The 20,352-nt window shown below is 45.9% G+C and overlaps 1 protein-coding gene across 1 annotated transcript in view; it reads right to left on the bottom strand.

Annotated features, from left to right (window-relative positions):
- Positions 1–20,352, bottom strand: part of RNF38 (ring finger protein 38) — a 1,177,976-nt gene that overhangs the window by 846,583 nt on the left and 311,041 nt on the right. Inside the window, exon 2 of the mRNA XM_069630459.1 lies at positions 13,012–13,082. Within this exon, the coding sequence (XP_069486560.1) occupies positions 13,012–13,082 (71 nt within the window). The remainder of the gene's footprint in view (positions 1–13,011; positions 13,083–20,352) is intronic.

Here is a 20,352-nt window from a genome sequence, read left to right as displayed (position 1 = left end):
TCAGCCAAATCAACTGACCCAAATATGGCAGAGAAAAAAAAATCCCCAAATGCTCCAAACTAAGGGCAACAAAAAAGGCAATCTTTTGGCGTATGTTAAAGAAGATTTGGAATTTTCAGATTAATAATGCCATCCAAAGTGTGATGTACCGGCAAATCTACACAAACTACTATTACACCTTACTGGCTGCATTAGATGGGATTGTAGCGCATGTGCCACTTCTGGCATATTAGTCATCTTGGGGTGTTGATGAGAACCAGAGTCATCATTTTACTTTTATCATCGGGTGACGTTTGACCGATAAAACACTGGAGCAAACATATGAGCGAATGCCTATAGCAAATAACATTTACTACATGGTAAAGAAACTGAGGAAGTATGGCGGTATGGTAACAACGGTGCCGGTAGCGCTACCAACACCGTTGCTACCGTAGCACCATACTACGAGCTGTGCTCGCGGGCGCCTATCTGCCCGCCAGGTCTGCCCTGGCGGGCATTGCGGCACCCGCGAGCACAGCAGCAAGTCGGATGCACCGGCATTGATGTAAACTGCCCTATGGGGCTCAAATGGGAATGGGGATGAACCGGTTCCGGCACCCGCGAAAGGGCAATTACCGGGTCCGGCGGGACCGGAATACCCCGGTAATTGCCCATTCAAGGGTTCCGGAACCTGGTTGCGAGTTTGGAGGTAGCCTTGACGGTTTTACCGGCAAGCTACCCGCAACCTCGGAATGAGGCCCAATGTCTTTAGAATACACCTGGAAAAAAGTTGAAAAGGAGTGCATGCGCATAACTGAGCAAGCTCTATCTGTGAATCTGGAAGCACTCTGTTGGGGGAAAAAACATGGCCGATCTTGGCAGAGGTTGGGCAGGTAGATCAAGGTGTAAAGGAGTAAAGGCCGAGATGAGACCTACTTTCTGTCTGCTACACAACATTAGGGAGGGAGAATTGCAAGAGTGTTTAAGGAAGGTAAAGAAGGTAAAGCTGGGATAGACAACAGCAGACACTCAAAGGTGAAAGGATGATGATGGAGAAGAACTAAGGTAGGCAGTTTTCGGAAATTGATTACTGGGTCCCTAAAAAATGAACGCGCAACACATAAAAATGGAATTACAGAACAAAAAGTAATGGATACAAATTCATTGGAGCCATCTTGGAACGGAAGTGAAAAATGACTGTAAAGGAAGTGATGAGCCATATTGATAAATTAAAGCCTTTATGCAATATGGTAATAGAAAGAAATGTCCAAGACAATGGGCACAGATAAATCACTCTGTGTCGATACCAAGCAAGCAGTCATGCCCAGGATTTAAGGATGAAATAATGTACCACCCAAGTATTAGTTTCGTGGGTGGATGGTGGGCCTCCAATACTGTTTTAACAATTGTGCACTTCTGGAAGAACCTTCTCCTAATCTGATTTAATTCATCTTTTTATTATGCGCCAAGAGCACGGAACCAGGATTCACACCTGCGTTGTCTTGCTTTTAAGACAAATGGGTCGCCCCTGAGCTATCCTCCCAGCCTCCGTTTAGCAGAGACTCACTAGACCATGAATGGGTGACAGGCCAGCTGAAACACGGCAGCTGAGGTTGGACACATCCTCTGGGTAACACGGAAATTAGGGAAATGCAAATGATGGTAAGGGTTAAACCTTTTGTACATTGGAGAAGAAAAGATTGTGCTTCTCTCTTATAGACTATGTGCAAAATACAATTTTCCTGTGGTAAAAGGAGGACTTCATTGTATATATTCAAATGGATTTCATAAATATAATGTTATACTATGCTGTGTGGAAACGAAGTGTAAATTAATGACATTGTTTAACATAACTTTGATGTAATAGTACTGAATGCGAGTGAAACGTGTTGATAATACTGAAGTACTGTGTACGCCATGCAATTAAAAATAAAACAATTGCAACAACGCGTGCAGGTTAATAGAGCTCGCTGGATAACAGAGGCGGAAAACAAAGCTTTTACTGCACCTAATTCCATTGTGTGCTCCGGTCCAGAACCATGATCTTGGAAAATGCTCAACCACGTCTCAAGGAAGTACATGACAAAGAGAGCAGGACAAGGAGGGGGACTTTGAAGCAGTTCCACAAGGATTGCCCCATAGTTTCCAAAATTTAAAGAGCATGGTTTTTGGCCTTTTCCAGAATAGTATTTTTTGCTTCAAGACATCGTAGCACGTTGCGCGCTAGTCATCTGAACGCTGTACAGATGTATTTACAAATTCTCTTCCTGTCCGGATACAGTTTCAGACTGTGGCAGCCATATGGCATTTCTTTTTTACTGCCCACTGCTTTGCAGACTGCTTTGTCCCATTTTTGCAGCCGATTGATGGTTGGAGGATACAGAACACCTGTGTCTCACAGGTGCTAGCGTTGATCACTCCTGGAGTCCAGTGGACATTAGTCAGCTTTAGAAGCCTCAGTTAGATTTAGGTCAGTGTTGGCGATTCAGTGCTCCTGTTGTGGCTGGCTCGCGTACTCGTTTCCTTATTCATAGTTCCTGAATTTAGATTTTAGTAAGCTTTTCAGTGATTTCCTGCTTCCTGGCCTTACACTGCTTAGCAACTTATCTGGTTCCTGTTCCCAATTCATTTACAGTTTATATGGTTTCTTGAACTTGCACTATTCAAGTGTCCCTGCCCATTTTGTCAGCTTCCTTTTGAGATGAGGTGCCCTCGCCAACATATGGCAAGTGATCATAAGTAGAGTTTGTCTTCCTCCGAGTGCAGTCAGGTGACCTGACTGGAGTCAATGCACCTGCAAGAAAAGTACCAAGGGACTGACAAGAAGGACCCATTGTTGGTGTGACATCGATGAGAATCAGAGCTACGCTGTTCTGCCATTGAGAGTGGAGAATCCCACAGGAGAAGCCAAACTAAAAAGTGGCATGGAGATGCCAGATAGAGACGCTAGGTATCAGTGAGGATCACGACAGGTTTTCAGGACACCCTTCATTAATATTCATGAGATATTTGCATACAATGATACACAAGATATGGCCATTTCTTCTCATGAATATTAATGAGGGATATTCTGAAAACCTGTCAGGATTCTAGCCCTCGAGGCCTGGAGTTGGACAACCCTGTGCTAGAGTGAAGCAAACAGGGGTTGTGCAGACAATCGGTACGATCGGGATGCGAGCAAGTAGGGCAATGCAGAGGCAGCAGGATTCCCGATATGTGGACCCAAACCAGGAGAGGAAAATGCCAAGGAGAGGGTCACACCACGGACGGACACCCAACAACCACGGGAGCAGATGGCGCACCGGCCAGGAGACATAGTGAAAACAACTGGAGATCAACCCCTAATGGGAATGGGACAACTCTTTGAGAAATGCATCGAAAAGTTTTATTCTGAAACTTAACATTTCAGTTCCTGGAGCACATTAGGAAAAATTCAAAGAAAAGACTTCTGCATGTTTGTAATGTGGGCAAAGCTCATATCGACAATTAAGACAGTGAATCAACAGAGACCTGGTACATATACATTGGAATATGTTATGTTTCAAATGTAGCCGGTCAGATAGCAAAGCAACTAGAGGGCTTGCTTTGACATTTGTGCAGAGCTTGCAGGTTCGAATCCTGGCAGGGCCAAACTCAGCCTTTCATCCTTCCGGGGTCAATAAATGAGCACCACACACCGTGGGAAATAAGCAGCTCTTGGATACCTGAGGGTTTGTAGCTCTATATAAATGGACAAACAAATAATTAATGACCATTGAGAAAGTAAGCAGCTTGAGAACTGTTACATATTCGAACTTGTGGACAAAGTTTCCAACATCTATTGAGCTTCCAACAAGCTAGAGAACTGGCAGATATTGGAAGCTGTTGTCAAAGTTTCTATAGGCCATTAACCCTTTCACTACTTACAGCCCATACCCTCCAAACGTCACTAATGTTTTACTTGCAATCAATAGCATTTGGGGCACATAGATTGTTCTCCTATCATACAAGTCCTAAGGCCAAATGGGACACTTTATTTGGATGTTTATATACTTCTCAGGAGCAGTCAAGAATCAAGGAAGTCAACAGCCATATACTAGTTGCCTGTTCGAACTTGTAGCCCCCATTTCCAAATCAACTATGAAAATGAGCTGTAACTGTGGCAAGCAAAGACATACATGTCGCGGCTCTAAAGACCCTAACACATTGTTCTTCATCCGTTTGAAGCACTAGGATTTCTTCTGTCCTCAAAGCATTACTCCCGCTTGCTGCTTTCTGGCATTATTGTGCATTCTGTTTTCTGTTTCCTACCCTTTTGTTGTTAAGAGCTTTCGCCACCAAATGGGTCAGCTTCACCAATCCCATTATTGCTTGACACATTAGCGGATTTAGCACAGATAATTACTAACATCAATTGTGGGTTGGGCGCTTGCTAAGTATCCATGCAATCATAAGGAATGACTTTGTGCTTACTCCATACCTCTTTATTTTATTTTTTAAAATTTTTATTTTGAAAAATAAACAATACAAACCAAACTTGCAGCATTATTTACAATAAACTCGTGAATATCAATTAACGCTCATTACTGCTCCCCAAATCCCCCCCCCCCTCAAGAGCTTATTTGCATTTCTGGTTCTGTATCCGCTGCATGTGGCTGGGTATCGCTTCCTTCCGAAGCTGCAGGATCCACTACTGTGCCAAACAGTCCTGTTATTAACATTCTCCAAGCCATCAGGTTACCTACATCTTCCTCCCCGCAATTGCTACATGCCTCCTGCCACACCACCGTTTCAGCCTCTGCCCATTTTTGCAAGTCCCTCCACCATACCTCTACCCGTGGCTTGTGGCATTGCTTCCAGCCCATGGCGATCCTTCTTTTAGCAAGCACATATACCAGGTCCTTCAGTTTCCCAAGGTGTTTAGTGTTCCGTGGTCTGGGAAACCCTCCCAACAGGCAGGCCCAGGCCGTATCTATGTTGAGCGGGACCCCTTTATCCGCAAGTTTCCGTGCCACTTCCCCCCCAAAAAGCTTCAATCACTGGGCAAGACCAGAACATGTGTGTCATATCAGCGTTTTCCTCATCGCATTTTGGGCATGCTTGTCTTCCTGCGTTTGCAAACTTAGATATTCTCTTCGGGGTCATATAGGCTCTATGCGTTATGTATAACTGTATCTGCTGCAATCTAGCATTTCTGGACACTTTCTTGTGGTATCCTATGGCCCATTCCCACATTCCATCGGTCATCTGTGCCCCCACCTCCGCTTCCCAGTCCAGCCTCAGATCAGTCAAATCCTTCCCCACCGGGTCATCACCATCTCATATAGTCTAGAGATCTCGTGCCCTCCCTCCGATATGTCATTTATTGTTCCCATTAGAGCGTCAGGTTCTTCCGCCAGTACAGTCCCTGGCCAGGTTTTGCGAATAGTCTGCACTAGCCTAAGATACGTGACATATTGGCCTCCATGCAGGCTTGTTTCTTCTCCCAGGTCTTCGAAATCTTTAATAGCCCCTTCCTGCCATATGTCTCCCAATTTGGCCAGCCCAACCGATTCCCAATAGGTCCTGATTATCATCCTGAGCTGGTTGTCTCCCCTAGCCAAGGCAACCAGTGGCACCTGTGGGGAACACGGGCACGGGTTCTCCATCAGTTGGCATACTCTGTGCCACATCTTCCACCCAAGCAACAGCATACCCGGGCGTTCTTTCATTTCAAGTCTAGGAACCCAGATAATCTCTTTTAGGTAAAACGGGGTGCAGTCCTGCCCAAACAGCCTAGATTCAGAAGTCTCCTCATCGGAAAGCCATTTGGTTACATATTGCAACTGACTAGCTACATAATAGGCCTCAAAGTTCGGCAGCTTAATGCCCCCTCTATCATGGAAGTTCTGTAGCTTCCATAGCGCCACTCTATTGCGAGTGCCGTGCCACAGGAAGTCCCTACACATGCTGTTCAGTTTGACAAAAAAATTTTTGGGTATCAGGTATGGTATATTACTGAAGAAATGTAACAGCCTAGGCAGGACCACCATTTTGAGCATCGCCCCCCGTCCCATCATCGCCAGCGGCAGCTTCTCCCAAAACTTCATATTTGTGCGGATTTTCTTCACAGCCACCTCAGTGTTATGCAAGTGTTCCCCCTCCACAGTATGATACACATCTATTCCGAGGTAGCGGAAGGAATCAGCCGCCCAAGGTATGGACAACACTGGCAGCCATTCCAGAGGGACTCCTATGTAGCTCCCCAATGGGAACATGCTCGATTTTTGGGGGTTCACTGCTATGCCGGACAGTTCTGCATACTTTTCCATGACCTCTAGAATATACTGAAGGTTTTCCTCCGGATATTTCAAATACAGTAGCAAATCGTCAGCATATAAGGATATTAGGTGTCTCTCCCCCTGCTTCAATACCGACCATGTCATATTGTTGTCTGAGGTACACTGCCAGGGGCTCTAGGGCCAGAATATATGACATCGGGGACCAGGGGCACCCTTGTCTGGTGCCTCTACTGAATTGCCACCTCTCAGATATCACCGATCCTGTGCGTACTCTGGCCAGTGGTTCACTGTACAACAATTTCGCCCACCTAACATAACCCGGCCCCATCCCGTATTCTTCCAGGGCCGCCAGCAACCATGGCCACCTCACTGAATCAAAAGCCTTGACTGCATCTAGGGACACCACCGCCATTTCCCCATCACTTCTTTTTCCCTCTTCAATCACCCGGTGGAGTCGCCTGTGGTTGTGGGTTATATTTCTGTTGGAGACATACCCTGTCTGATCCGGGTGTATCAGCCTATTAGCCAGGACCGCCGTCAAGATCTTGCTGTCCTGGTTCAACATTGACAACGGCCTATAGGAGCCGCAGCAGTGCCCTGGCTTGTTGGGCTTGGGGAGCGGCACGATTAGTGCTTCTCTGAGCGTGTCCGGTAGCCGACCCTTCTCAAAAGACTCATTAAGCATCTCTAGCATAGGTGGGAGTACTTCTACTTTATATATTTTGTAAAACTCGCCCGGGAATCCGTCCGTACCCGGGGTCTTGCAGGTGGGCAGCTGTTTTACCACCTCCTCTAATTCCTCCAGGGTAATTGGTGCGTCTAGTTCCTCCCTTTCTTCATCACTAATCTTAGGTAATTCCATGTCTTTTAGTGTTTCTCTAATCTCCTCCTGATTGTCCTCTCCTCTGTCCTCATATAATGTTCTAAAATAGTCCAAGAATGCCTCGTTGACTCCTTCCTGGGTGTCAACCACCTCCCCGTCCTCTCTGGTTATTATCCTAATCGGGGGCCTGGGGGTTTCGCTCTTATATAACCACGCCAACAAGCGGCCAGTTTTATCCCCACCTGCATGTTGCCTCTCGACATACTTTTTGTAGTTAAGGTTGCAGAGCCTTTCCCAAAGCTCCGCACACCTCTGCTGCAACTCGAGTACAAGTTCCGCGTCCCCTCCTGCCCTGTCGCTTTTGCGCTCCAGTTTCTCTTCCGCTTCCTCTAGTTCTGTTAGGACCCCACCCTGTAGGTCTTTTGACTTAGCAATAGCAGCACCCCGCAACACCACCTTAAAGGCCTCCCAGAGTGTACACTCTGAATCTACGCTGCCTGTGTTCACCTCAAAGTACTGTGAGATCGCGTCCCTGATGTCTTCCCTGAAGACTGGGTCTCTGAGCGCCTCCGCCCGGAGGCGCCACGTCGGTATCCGCGCCCTGGGGCGACAGTGCTGCCAGGTCAACACCAGAGGCGAGTGGTCCGACAGGACCCTCGCTCTATATTCTATTTGGGTGGTCTCTATCATCACATCTGGCGTGGCAAAAAAATAATCCAGCCTCGTGTGCAGGTGCTGCGGAGCTGAGTAGTGCGAGTACTGTGTTTCATTATGGTGTTTCAGTCTCCAAACATCCGCCAGCCCAAAGTCATCTAGTAATGTCTGTAATACCCTGGCCGCCGGGGTGGGCCGATCAATCTTCCCATCAGATCTGTCTTCCTTTGGGTCGAGCACACAGTTAAAGTCCCCTCCCCAGATAACCGCTCCCCCCACACACGCGCCCAGACGAGTGCATATGGTTCTAAAATACGTAGCAGTGTTTTGGTTGGGGGCATATGTATTTATAATGCACACCTCTTTATTCTCTACCAAAGCCTTCAATATGACCAACCTACCCTCCGTGTCCACCACCTCTTGTGTGAGCTGGAGCGGAACGTGCGGTGCCACCCAGACCAGCACTCCCCTAGCGTAGGCAGAGTACAGAGAGCCCACTACAGTGCCTCTCCACTTCTTCCCCACCAGTTCCAATTTTTGCTGGGTCAGATGTGTTTCCTGCAACAGCGCAATATCAATCCTCTGTCTCTTTAGGTACATCATGACTTTGTTCCTTTTTAAGTAGCTGTTAAGTCCCCTGACATTCCATGTTACGATCTTAAGGTCTCCCATGGCTCATGCGTGTCTTCCTGCCTCCCATGTAGCGACTCCCCTTTGCCCACGTGATACAGATACAGCCCTCCTTTTTTGCTTGTAGCTTCTCGTACCAGCTCAAACTCCCCATAACTATGTACACAATAAATCCCCAACTTCCCTCCCCTCCCCCCACCCGTCCCTTCCCCAACATCACACACCGCAACTGCTGCCCACCTCCATCCTCGGAGCTCAGGCACCCCCACATCTAGCCCTGCAGGCACCAAACGATACACAGAGCTCAGTAGGGTGAAGTCGCCCTAATGGCCACTTAACTAAAACTGTTGTGGGGTAGAGAGAATCGCTCCGTAAGGCTCCCATTAAGTCAACATGAACCACAGTGCTTATAACAAATAGTGCAATAGTCTGACCTTCTCTACTGAAGGCTACGCAAGCGACTATATTCAAGTCCCACGTGCCGCGCCATCTTGCGGCACTTTCTTCATGCATCACTTATCTCTTTCGAGCTCTTTCTCCGTACGAACTTCTGACTCCTGGGGACATCCTTGCGCATCGAGCCATCCCATGGCATCCTCCGGGGTCTCAAAAAACAAAGTTTTATGTTTATGAATGACTTTCAATTTTGCCGGATACAGTAACATATATTTGTGGCCCGCCTCTCTCAATCTCCGCTTTACCGTCCCAAAGTTCATGCGGCTACGCTGCACAGACAAGGTGTAATCCGGGTAAGCCGTGATGTTTGCCGCTCCTCGTGTGATCGTTCCTCCCTTACGAAAGTGTTCCAATATCCTCTCCCGGTCACTGTAATTAAGAATATTGGCGATCACAGGCCTAGGCAGGTTCCTGGTGGCGGCCTCCTTGTTAGGGCTCTGTGTGCCCTTTCCACTGCAAATCCTTGGGATAGGGCTCCTCCGGGTATCTCTTGCAGTAGCATGGATTCAATGAATTCCGTGGGATCGTGGCCCTCCAATCCCTCCGGCAGGCCCACGATGCGGATGTTGTTTCGTCGGGCTCGTCCTTCCGCCTCCTCCGCTCTGCTCTCCAAGTTGCCCACTCTTTGTATCAGGGCGTGCAATTCGGCTTTATGGGAGGCGCAATCCGCAGTATTCGGGCTGACTTCCTTCTCAAGGGACTCTGTGCGCTCCGCCAAGGCCCTGACATCCTGTCGGAGTAGGTTAACGTCCTCCTGCACCTCTCCGACCTTGAGGTCAAGTGCCGTTTTTAGTTCAGTGACGGCTAGTTCGAGCTTAGATTCCCAGGCCGCCCTTAGGTCCGCAATCGCAGCCAGGATTTCTTGGTTGGCGCCCAAAGTCGTCATGCCGCTTGCAGGCAGCTTGTCCCTGCTCTTGGTATTGTCTTGACCCGGGGACGTCTTAGCAAAGTCGTCTAAGGTGGGCTGTTTCGCCTTCAGCCTCACTGTTCTATTCGACATGACCCAGGGGACCTGTAGTTTGCACAAGTGACAAATGTGCACTCAGTGCGCCCCTTTCGCTGGGTCACTGTGCGGCCTGCTTCTTCCTTTGTTCCGGACCTTGGTCGGCCATTTTGTGCCGTCTTTCGTCTCCGATGCTCCTTATCTCTTCCGCACCGATCTCCGCCGCCGTCCCTCCAGCAGTTCACCACGCGTAGCCCAATCATTCACACACCGGCATGTGTATTTTCAGCGGTCGACGGCCCGTCTTCACGCACTTTTTGCCCGGATCATTGCAGGATCTCGGGAGCTCCTCCAGAACGCGTCCTCCTACATGGCCCTCGTAGCCACGCCCCCCATACCTCTTTATTATTTCTATAAACGTCTACAACCTAGATGCTAATCTTTATGTAATACGTTCTCAAACAGTACTCTCAAGGCTCCCAGGATACATGCTAAACTGCCTGCGAAGCGTCCAAGATAATGCAGCCAGACCTCTAAGACTCCAGAGATTGGCATGCATAACCCTGCTCCACTTGCTCCCAGACAAACATATGGTATAATTCAAAACCCCTCTGTCATTCTCCGCACATTCTACAGGAGGGGGTCATAACTGACCAAGTAGTAATTCACCCCCTACAAGTTGCTCAGGACACTTTTATCCAGTAATGCAGTCTTAGTAACAGTGCTACCCTTCAACCAGAAATACCACAGAGGTTCCTCCTCCCAATTCCTGTTGACCAAGCTATGGAATGTAATACCCAGATGTCTATAAGGAAGAACACCTTGTCTTTTGAAAATCCTTCAAAACCTGGCCATCAGAAAACAGCAGCAGAAAAAACTAGCACAGCATGGTCCAAGATCGGACCAATTGGAACCCTTAACTTAAAAGCTACCCTAGATTCTGACCCAGAGACTCACTGATGTCAAACAATCGTATATGGACAAGCAATCCTAAAGGGCTAACTGCCCAGACATGAACATGTAAATAAACATCCTAAACCAGCATGGAATAAAGCCCGACCACAGCAAAAGACAATCCAGAACATTGGCATATTCAGTATGAATTGGAGTCCGGCCCCTGCCGGGTCAGCCTAACACACACATGCAGTATGCCTGCACACAATACTCAAAACAAGAAATCTATTGAGACCTGGCTCAGTCGGGTCAGTCTCCCTGGGCCATTCACTTCAGTTAGAAGACACTGATACAACCCCATAATCATCATAACATGGGAAACGAAACCGAGCCAGTAAGAACTCCTCATGCCGATGGCTAACAAGATGACCAAGAATCCGTTCCATATTCAACAGGGAACCTGACCTCAAAGGGTTCGGTCTAACCTTAAAGACCAATAACAGGAATCCTCATGGACCACATGCCTCCTCTCCTCCCTCAACGAACACTAGCACCCCTTACACTATGCACATACGCTGCCACCACACAGACACGTAGAGGCTTTATGCCCATTAGCAGCTCACCACATTAAGCTTGGCAGCCTATTAATTCTTTAGTTTAATCATATCCGCCCCGACCCCCATCCATGTCTGTCTTCCCAGGTGGCTCAGTGCTCTCATCTAATCGATCTTGGGTTCTTCCCACCAGATAAAAGAAATGATCAACCATGTAGAAACATACTGGCACTCAAGCCCTCAGCTACTTCTAGCCTGCATTCAACAGTTCAGGTTTTGCATATTCCTCCCATTTTACCCTGTTAAATCCCCAAGCCATCCCTTCTTTTTTAATCAGGCTGCCAAAGTTGGCAGAGGTGCGCTATACAGGACCACACTGCAACACATTAAACTGCTTTACTTTCCCCATCTGCTTCCTAGTGAAAGGATTCATTGTTTCTAGTATGCATCAATTCATTACCTTGTTAGACCTCCACCCATCCCTGCCAACAGTACACTGTCCTTCAAGCAAAGAAGCCCTTTCCCCCAGAGACCGCTGAGCTGAGGCCTGTTTGGTTGAGGTTTGTTAATTTAGGCTGGCTGAGGTCGGGGGCTGGTCCTTCTCAGTGGTTGCTGCTTTCTTGTGGAACTCCATCCCTCATGCTATCGGGATAGTGGACAACTTTATGTTGTTTAGGCAATCCCTCAAGACCCATCTCTTCTAGCTTCTTTTGTTCCACAACCCTGTCCAAGTAGCGCCAAGATGCCTCCGGGTGAAAGTTGTGCTCTATAAGTGCCATTAAGATAAGTTAAGAGACCCCTTCAATCTAATGGTACTCCACCCATTGAAGCTACGTCTGACGTTTTGTGAAGGCAACCTCTGTCAGTAGACCATTTCAGCCAATTTCATCAATATACCAGTCCCCAATATCCATTTTGAAATTCTCAGCCTCTCATTGCTCCTTCATAAAACTGCAGTATTCCTTTTTACGACAATCAATTCCAGCCCCACACATATCGCCACTCCACTATTATTCTCTTCCAACTCCAATACCACCAGCAGCAAGGACTTGGAGATTCCCACCACCTGCCAGCCCTACACCGCAGAAACATATTTGAGAGTAATACCCAGCAGGGCTCCATCATGGGACATCCCCTTATTGTATGATCGAAGGAACCCCTGCATATTCTTACAAAGGATTACATAGTTTCCGTCTACACTCCTACTCGTCTTAGACAGCCTTTTGCCCAGGAGTGGTAAATCCATTGTAAAGACTTCAGGTGCATGAGTTCAAGCATAGAGTTATTGCCACTATTCTGGGGATTCAATTGCTATCCGTACACTCCTCTTCCTGTACAATAAACAAGTCCTGTTCCCATTTGCCTTTAACATATCTAAGTGTTATGAGGAGAAGGACATTTCAGCTTTGTAAAGTGTAGTTTTAGATTTTTCTGGGACCCGTGCCTCCATTACATTCATTTTAATCAGGGAGGGGCGGCAGGAGGTGTGGGGGTGAGCTAGGTCAAACGTACCTTGTAACTGAATTACACACATGCCTACACTGGACATAGTTATAGAAGTCCCTTCCTTATAGTGTAAACATGTGTTGGAGATGTTCAAAATATTTATATATCTTAGAAAATATGAGCTTTTAAATATAAAGCATCTCCTTCACCAACGCCTTTTGTAAAGACGCCTTCTAACACGTTGATGATCACAAGGTACATTATTATCTACAATGCAGCTACAAATCAAAGAAGATGCAAAATCGGCAGCACACATGAAACTATTACCAATAAACAAGTTTGACAAAAAAGCACTTTTCAACATAACCTTACCTTGTCACTATCATCATTGCGAATGTGGTCTTGAGGGTGTGGCTGACACTGGAAGGGAGGGCCCACGTTACCTAGGAGAGTCAAGAGAGGGCATGGTAAGGAAGAGAATTACCACACAAATCTGGAAACAAACTAACATAGGCTTGCATGCCAGATAGATTTTTGTTGCAGTTATACCAGTAAGACCACTACCTCAGCTGGACAAAGGGATAGGCACTAGCATCGCTTCAATGAACATGATTTCAATAGAAGGTGGTTGTGCCAATCTCCATTGCCCCCTTTGAGTTGCTCCCCCAAAAACAGCAACGTAAAAGGCATCTTTGGGTACAAGTGCGACTGTATGATTTGGCAACTCTCCCACCAACCCTGCACCTCTGCTTTGCTCTGCTTTCTGCACTTCTCCACATCTACCTCCAACCCAGTGCTGCTCACAATTGTGCACTGTGTCTCCTTCCAATGTTCAGTTATGCCCTGCTTTCGACAAGCCCGTTTACAGTTCTAACAGATGCTACAATTACTGGTAGTGCGTTCCATTGGTACAGGGTTCTTGAGTTTCTTAGTAAATCGAGAACCCATTTTGAACAGTGTTGATGCCCCATAGTTGGATTGCCTAAAAGTATCCGACCATAGGCTACCAAAGGATTTCAAAACTTCACATCATGGATTACAGGGAGTATTACTGATCAACTCTGTGCAAGAGGCGTCAATAGCAGTGGGGAGGTTGTTAGTTGGAATGCCAGAATGGGAATCAGGCTTTAGCGGTGTCAAAGCTGTTATGGGGATTCTGATTGAAGGGGAGTGGCAGGTATGTAAGAGTGGGACATAACAAAATGAGTATTCTAGTGAGGAACTTGGGCAAGGTCCTATTTCACACCATTAAACAGAGTACTTAATATGGTACAGGGAGGAGGCACAGCTAGCAGGCAGTGCGACTGGGAATATTTTCAAACTAATGGAAAGTGTAGTCGGTAGGGATATGATGGTTTTGGGCTAATCCAGCTTGCAGGGGGCTTGGGTGATAGAGGATTTTGGCAAGTGAAAGGAGAGGTGAAATGTATTTTGATGATGGGAGGAGGCAGTTCAGGTGCTAAAGGTGGAAAAGTTCATATGGCTAAAAAAAAAGAATTGCTAAGAATGTGGATTGCAGGACACAGAGCTTGTTGGGCAAGCAAGAGATGGACTGGCTTTGTATGCAGTAGGTGAGGGTAAGATGATCCCAGATTTGACCACTTTAGGCATTTAGTAGTTTCTAGGCATCTAAAAATCAGATGATAGAGAGCCAGAAGTTTGGATTCAGGTTCTAAGAGGGGAGTAGGAGAAACAAATAAGTCACTATGGGACTATGGGGAGCGTTTGCGAATTGAAAATGCTAGGTACTCCTCTTGCATATTACTGCATTTTAATGTAGAGCAGATACTGCAAACTGCCATGTTTAAACAACTGTCTCTTGCTTGTGCGAGGCGGGGCTTTGGACTTTACTGTACATATCTTGGTAACAAAGGCTCTTTGCATAGTTTGTAGCTATGCTCGACCTCACACCTCTCACTTCTGACTTTTGGCATGCATAATTGTGTTTTAGGCTTCCGCTTTCTTAGAAAAAGCAGCATTGGCAAATGTAAGTCATTATATTATAACCACTCTCCCCTGCCTCGGAGCATTCACCAATCGTTGAGCAGTATATTCACCTTCACTAAATGTATTACGATATGCTGTCCTCCTGGATAACAAAAAAGAAGGTAGCTGGTATCAAAGGCTTGTATAGTGGGGCTTTGTTCCCTTCTAGCAACATTGTTTCAGTAAGATTCCTTGCTAGTTCTGGACTACCCCTTCGATTGCAATGCATATGTTCCTTTCGGAGAACTGTGCATGGAGGAAGGCGGTTGTTTTTTACTAATAAATTGTTCACCAATCCACCAGAATCGTGAGTGGTCATTTTTTTCCACCACGCTTGGTGCTTTAGACATCACATTCCCTGCTGCTCTGCAGCCAGATACAAGAGGCACACTGTCGAGTGATCTCTGTGGAACTAAAGAGAGATTTCATCGGGAGGGGCGGGGGGCCTTGCCCGGAGTGCAGGAGGGTTGGCAGAACAGGTGCAGAAGAAAGAGATGACCGAGTATCGTGGGTTGGTGAACACAGGTAATTGTGTCAGTGTATTGTTATGTTTTGTATTATTTTGTATTGTGTTTTGTATTGTGCTGTTTTGTCTGAAACAGGTTCTGGTTAATGTTTGTCTCTGAAATCTGAAGCCGGAAATCTGTTGTGGTTATCGAAGGATACTGGAGGGAAAGTACCCTGCCTACAGAACTGTTTAGCTGAGTAAGAAAAAGAAAAAAGTGGCTGGCCACTGCAGTTTAAAAGCAGTGCATCCATGCTCCCTACTGATTTAAAAGAACATGAGACTGATGCACTAGTATCGATTAGGGATTTGGAAAAATGTGTACTTTATGAGTTTGAGGAAAATATTTTTGAATAGCCTCATGATTGTCTTGTTTTAACCCGTACCTTGATACTTGAAACTGTAAATGTTCAACTCAGTTGCGACCCCGCTTTATATTTCACACTCTCCTCTATCCTACTACAGGAGGTGTAACAGGCTTTGTTTCTACCAATTATGTGTCTTGTCTTTGACCCTTACCTACTGTGAGAAACCTGAAGGTGTCTTCCTCACTAGTCCACAGGGATCTGTCATCCAGGTGGCCAGGACACGGCCATCGCTATTGGATCCAGTTCCTGGGGGTGGACCAGTGAGGGAGGATCACCTGGATGGGGGGGTCGTCAAGGAGTAGGACATGACGGGTCAGACGCAGTATTCCCCTTCTTTCAACACCTTTCCTCCATCATACCATGTAGGACATTCAAAACCACTGCCCGACCCCATTTTCCGTACTGCCCCCTTTTCCGTACGAACGCTTTCACACGACACACAAGAGAACAGACTAATACCAGAGCCGTTTACCTGACATGTCCCAATACAAGTCTCAGGCAAAGTCAGGCAATTGATCAGAATCACACTCACCCGACAGCCCTTTCCCTTCCCCACAGGGTAATAGGTGCAGCAAGAGAGCAGAGTACAAGCAAGGCAGATTGCACGACGAGACAGCTACCCAGACCTGGTAGTTTAAGAGGAGGAGAAAGGTGGCGAATATCGAGAGGCTAATAAGGAGAGACACAACCTTGCCCTTTTTGACGCAGACCCTTGAAACCTCCACAGAAGGAAATGTAAGACCGAGGACAATAGACCAAGTGTGTTGCAGCAGATGGCAACGGTACACCGAGTGTGTCAACACTGATAAGCCGGAGCGAGGGAGACTCATGCTTTTGCGTTACCAGCCTTGACTCCAGCTACGAGGAAAGCCAAGCGGTTAAATACAGCCGGTGGGTGTAAGGGGGAACCTATAAGAACGGGGTTGTGATGAATGAAAGTCACAAAGTGGCCGAACAAAAGAAGTTCAAAGAACTGTAAAATTGTAACGGGGAGACCAGCTGCAGAAGGGGACCGGCACATGTGTGTGCTGCCCTGAGAAACTCTGGTCAATCCCCATCAGAGTATAACTACAGATACCAGAAGGCCATAGGAGAGCTGCCAAGATAGGTCGAAAGTGGTCACACAAGAGGTCAGGCAAAATCCCTGTACAATCAAAAGCCTTTGACTGAAGAACTATAAAGAAAGCAAAGGAAGTGAATATCGCTACATGAGAAAACAAGGGAAATGAATCCCGTAAACATTGAAAGTAAATGTGAATGTGAAGTTGGCAAGCGTGAACCCAGAAGAGAGATGCTAACAAGGAAGGGGCAAAATCTGAAGTCCCAAGAAACAGTGTGTTGGCAAACATGAACCTGGCTGAGGGTTGTCCACTGGAACTGTTTAAAAAGACATTGAGAGTGAAAGGATAAGCCATAGTGAACCCGGAGGAGGGAGGCTGAAAATAAAGAGGGTCAGCGCCCGGAAGAGGGGGACCCAGGGGTGAAGAATCCTCATCCGAAAGTAAAACCAGGAAACAAACTGTCATTTTTGTTGAAGGAACTTTTGTTTTGTTATTGAATTCGTTAGGCCCTTGAAGGCAAGAGACTTTCAAGAGAAATGAGGCTTGGCCAGCGTTGGGTCCTGATAGCTGCAAGTTAAACTGTCATCTCATGCTGGGGAAGCTCGAGAGTATACTGTGCTCCCGGATCCCACTTTACCCTGTGCTCAAAACGTGGGGAAGGCAGACCCAAACTACTGCATCCTGACATTATTTGTGAACACTTCCCTTTTTTTCTTGAAAACCGTCCCACACCCTTTTTGTATTAGTTGTAAGATTTGGCAATAGGTTTCTTAGTATAGGTCTGTTTTATTTGACACAACGCCACTAGGACTGCCTTATTTTCATTTGATTGTCGATGCTTGCTCCATTCTTAGATTTAGGTTTAGATTAGGCGTTTCACAACCTGCATACAGTTTAATAAACATCCTTGTCACCATCAGTTCCTTACCCTACAGATGTCTCCAAAAAATATGAATATCGCTCTGCATTGTGGGTAGTGTAATGGGGATATATGCTATTAACGAGCAGTAATTTGACTCGGACCAACCCTGTGGGTGTTCCTGAACTTTCTGTAACAGGGGAGGAACTGAGATTGGGTGTTGAGACGTGAGCCTCCGGGGACAGATGTGGCAGAGTAGTCAGTTAATGAGCTGTATCCACGCCGCCATCACAGGACTTGATAGTGTCCCAATGCAAATGGAGTCAGGAACAGACCTGGGTCCGTAATAAGTCGTACATTGTCTTATCCCAGTGAGAATGGGTTCAGGGCAGTCTAGACAGTTGTCACTTTCTCCTAAAGGAAGTCCAGCACACTTCATGTTTACTCACTAGTCGCACAAAACCTTTAAGTACCTGGATAAATGGCACAAAAATACTATGAAAAACCTGACGGTATACTCATTCCTATTCCACATGGATCCTCTATGCAGGTGGATAGGGAAAGGCCATCGCTTTTGTATCCTGACCCTGGAGGGTGGACAGGCGAGAGAGGATCACCTGGGTGGAGAGTCTGTGGGTACAGAGTTTGATGCCCTTCAACCCAACCCTTCTCCTGCCTTCATGGGTAATTGTGAATCACCTTTGCTAGCTTTGTCTCATATAACCATTAACAGTACTAGGACGAAAAAGAGGCAATTAGGATTAATGAAGACTATGTGCTTTAACCACTCTGGTTCTGGGACGAGGAAGAGGCCTGCTGACAGTTGTATAGGTCAGGCATGTCACCATAATGAGGGTCAGGCAGGGCTGATTACACATTTGCAACTGCAGTCTGTTAAAGGACTACAGGTGTATAGAAGAAAGCCCAATAACATGATGTTAGAAGGAGATGCAGTGTGGTAATGGTGAAGCAGCAGCAGAGAGGCCAAGAGGAGCAGCAGGGAGCTGTATGTGTGCAGTACGCCAACGGTTCATGAGAGTACGGCCGGGAGCTGGGGCTCTGTCAAACCGAACAAACACTGAAAGGGGAGCCGTGCAGGGAGGATGCCCCTTTTTTCTGGTGTTCGAAGAGCTTCTTCTCCTGGTGTCAGAAGCCGACCCAGGAGTGCCTGAAGGGCAGGAGGTGGAGCCCTGAGACCGTGAACAGAAGGCAGAGAGATATGCGCTGTGGGAACCTGCACAAAATGCAACCAGTGAGTTTCTATGAAAAAGGAAACCAGTATGCGAATGATTGAAGTTCTGCAGAGGTTTACTTTGTATCGGAGTGGTGGCGTGCTTGATAAAACACACATTTTCGAGGGTCTGCAATCTAAATCCTCATTAACTATTGAACTATTGAAAATACGTTGTAGCAGAGTGGTGTGCAAGTTATAAAAGGCAATCTACAAAGATTCAAGTGTCAACGAAATAAACAGAATTAAACCTTTAACCATTATTGAATTCCAAACTGAATGAAAAGCTTAAACATATCTTCATACTTATTGTACACCGAACTGAAAGCAAACCTAATAAATAATTGGAACTATTACTTGTGAAGAAAACAAATGAATGATGTACATATGCCAAGCACAAAAGTGAGTGCAACTTTAAATGCAGGTAAAATGTACATATGCTGAACCTACAAGTCCATCAAACTTTGAACTAAAAAAATATAAGCACATTGAACAGAATCTTAACAAGACCAGTGAATCTACTATATATGGAACTTCAAGGTGAATGCAACTTTGGAATTAAACTCTACCAAATGACACAAAGAAACGAATATCAAAAAAACAGAGAGGGAGACATTATAAATAATAAAATATACTTGGAACTCTAAATGAACTGCAACTTACATTCAACATATTTTTGTACAGAGACCAACCATATACAGAGGGCGCGAGTGTGGCACAGAACTTTAAGAAAACTAGCAAAATACCAATAAGACATTGAAAGTGAACCTTGGGGAAGGGAACCCTGAAGTGTAACCTGCTTATTGACTTGAGGACAACTTTAAGATATTTTGTGTTTGGAACTGTGTTTTTGCATTTGGGGAAGGCAACCTAGAGTATTGGTTAATCTAAATCATCCTGAACTTAAAGCAATCCGAGACTTTTCATTGGAAGTGGCTTATACATGTGGAAGGGAAAGAAAGCTGCGATCCGCACAGAGCTCCAAACTTTATGTTGAACACTGTTTTGCTGATTGCGGAAATCCCTACACAGTGTATAGATCAGTTGTGAAGGCAAGTATAGGTTTTAGACACAGACAGATTCTTTAGTTGAACTCTTGGACTTTCCTTAGTCTTGTTTTGGTAGGGAAATCCCACTATTGTAAAGGGCAATAGAGGCCTTTCTCCATCCTGACTTTTAAGTTAATAAAGTATTGTCTGTTAATTCAGATTCGGTTGTCTGCAGTGCTCCAGACTATTTTGGAATGAGTATTTTACTCAAAATTTTTAGAATTAGAGAGTAAATTCAATTTCAAGAGAGTAAAAATTATTTTCCTCCTTCGCAATGGAGTAAAAAGTGCGTGACAACTATCCAATTTATGCGTAAAATTAAAACTTAGTTCGAAAACATAAGTGACAAAACAGCTGTATTTTTTTTTTCAAACTTGTTTTTATTGGTTTTGTACAAACAGTGTTGAAGTAAAATATTATCTTGCTTACTTCATCTTATACATTTGACTGTTTGATGGTGGGGAAAGTGAAAGGGGAAAGAGGAAAGGACTATAAAGAGAAGCAGAAAAAACAATAATAACACAACTGTAAAGTCTTCTTGAGGACCTGGGAGGGAGAGCGGGGTGTAGGGAGGAGGGAAAGCAAAGAGTCCAGGACAGTCTTTAGAGGATCGCCCCAAAACAGCTGTATTTCAAAGTGGTTCTAAATAATTTA

This window comes from Ambystoma mexicanum, chromosome 6q (genome assembly GCF_040938575.1).
Source record: "Ambystoma mexicanum isolate Mex_15411 chromosome 6q, UKY_AmexF1_1, whole genome shotgun sequence".
Classification (NCBI taxonomy): Eukaryota; Metazoa; Chordata; class Amphibia; order Caudata; family Ambystomatidae; genus Ambystoma; species Ambystoma mexicanum.
Note: the sequence above shows the minus strand (reverse complement) of the source record. Positions and strands in the feature narration are given on the sequence as shown.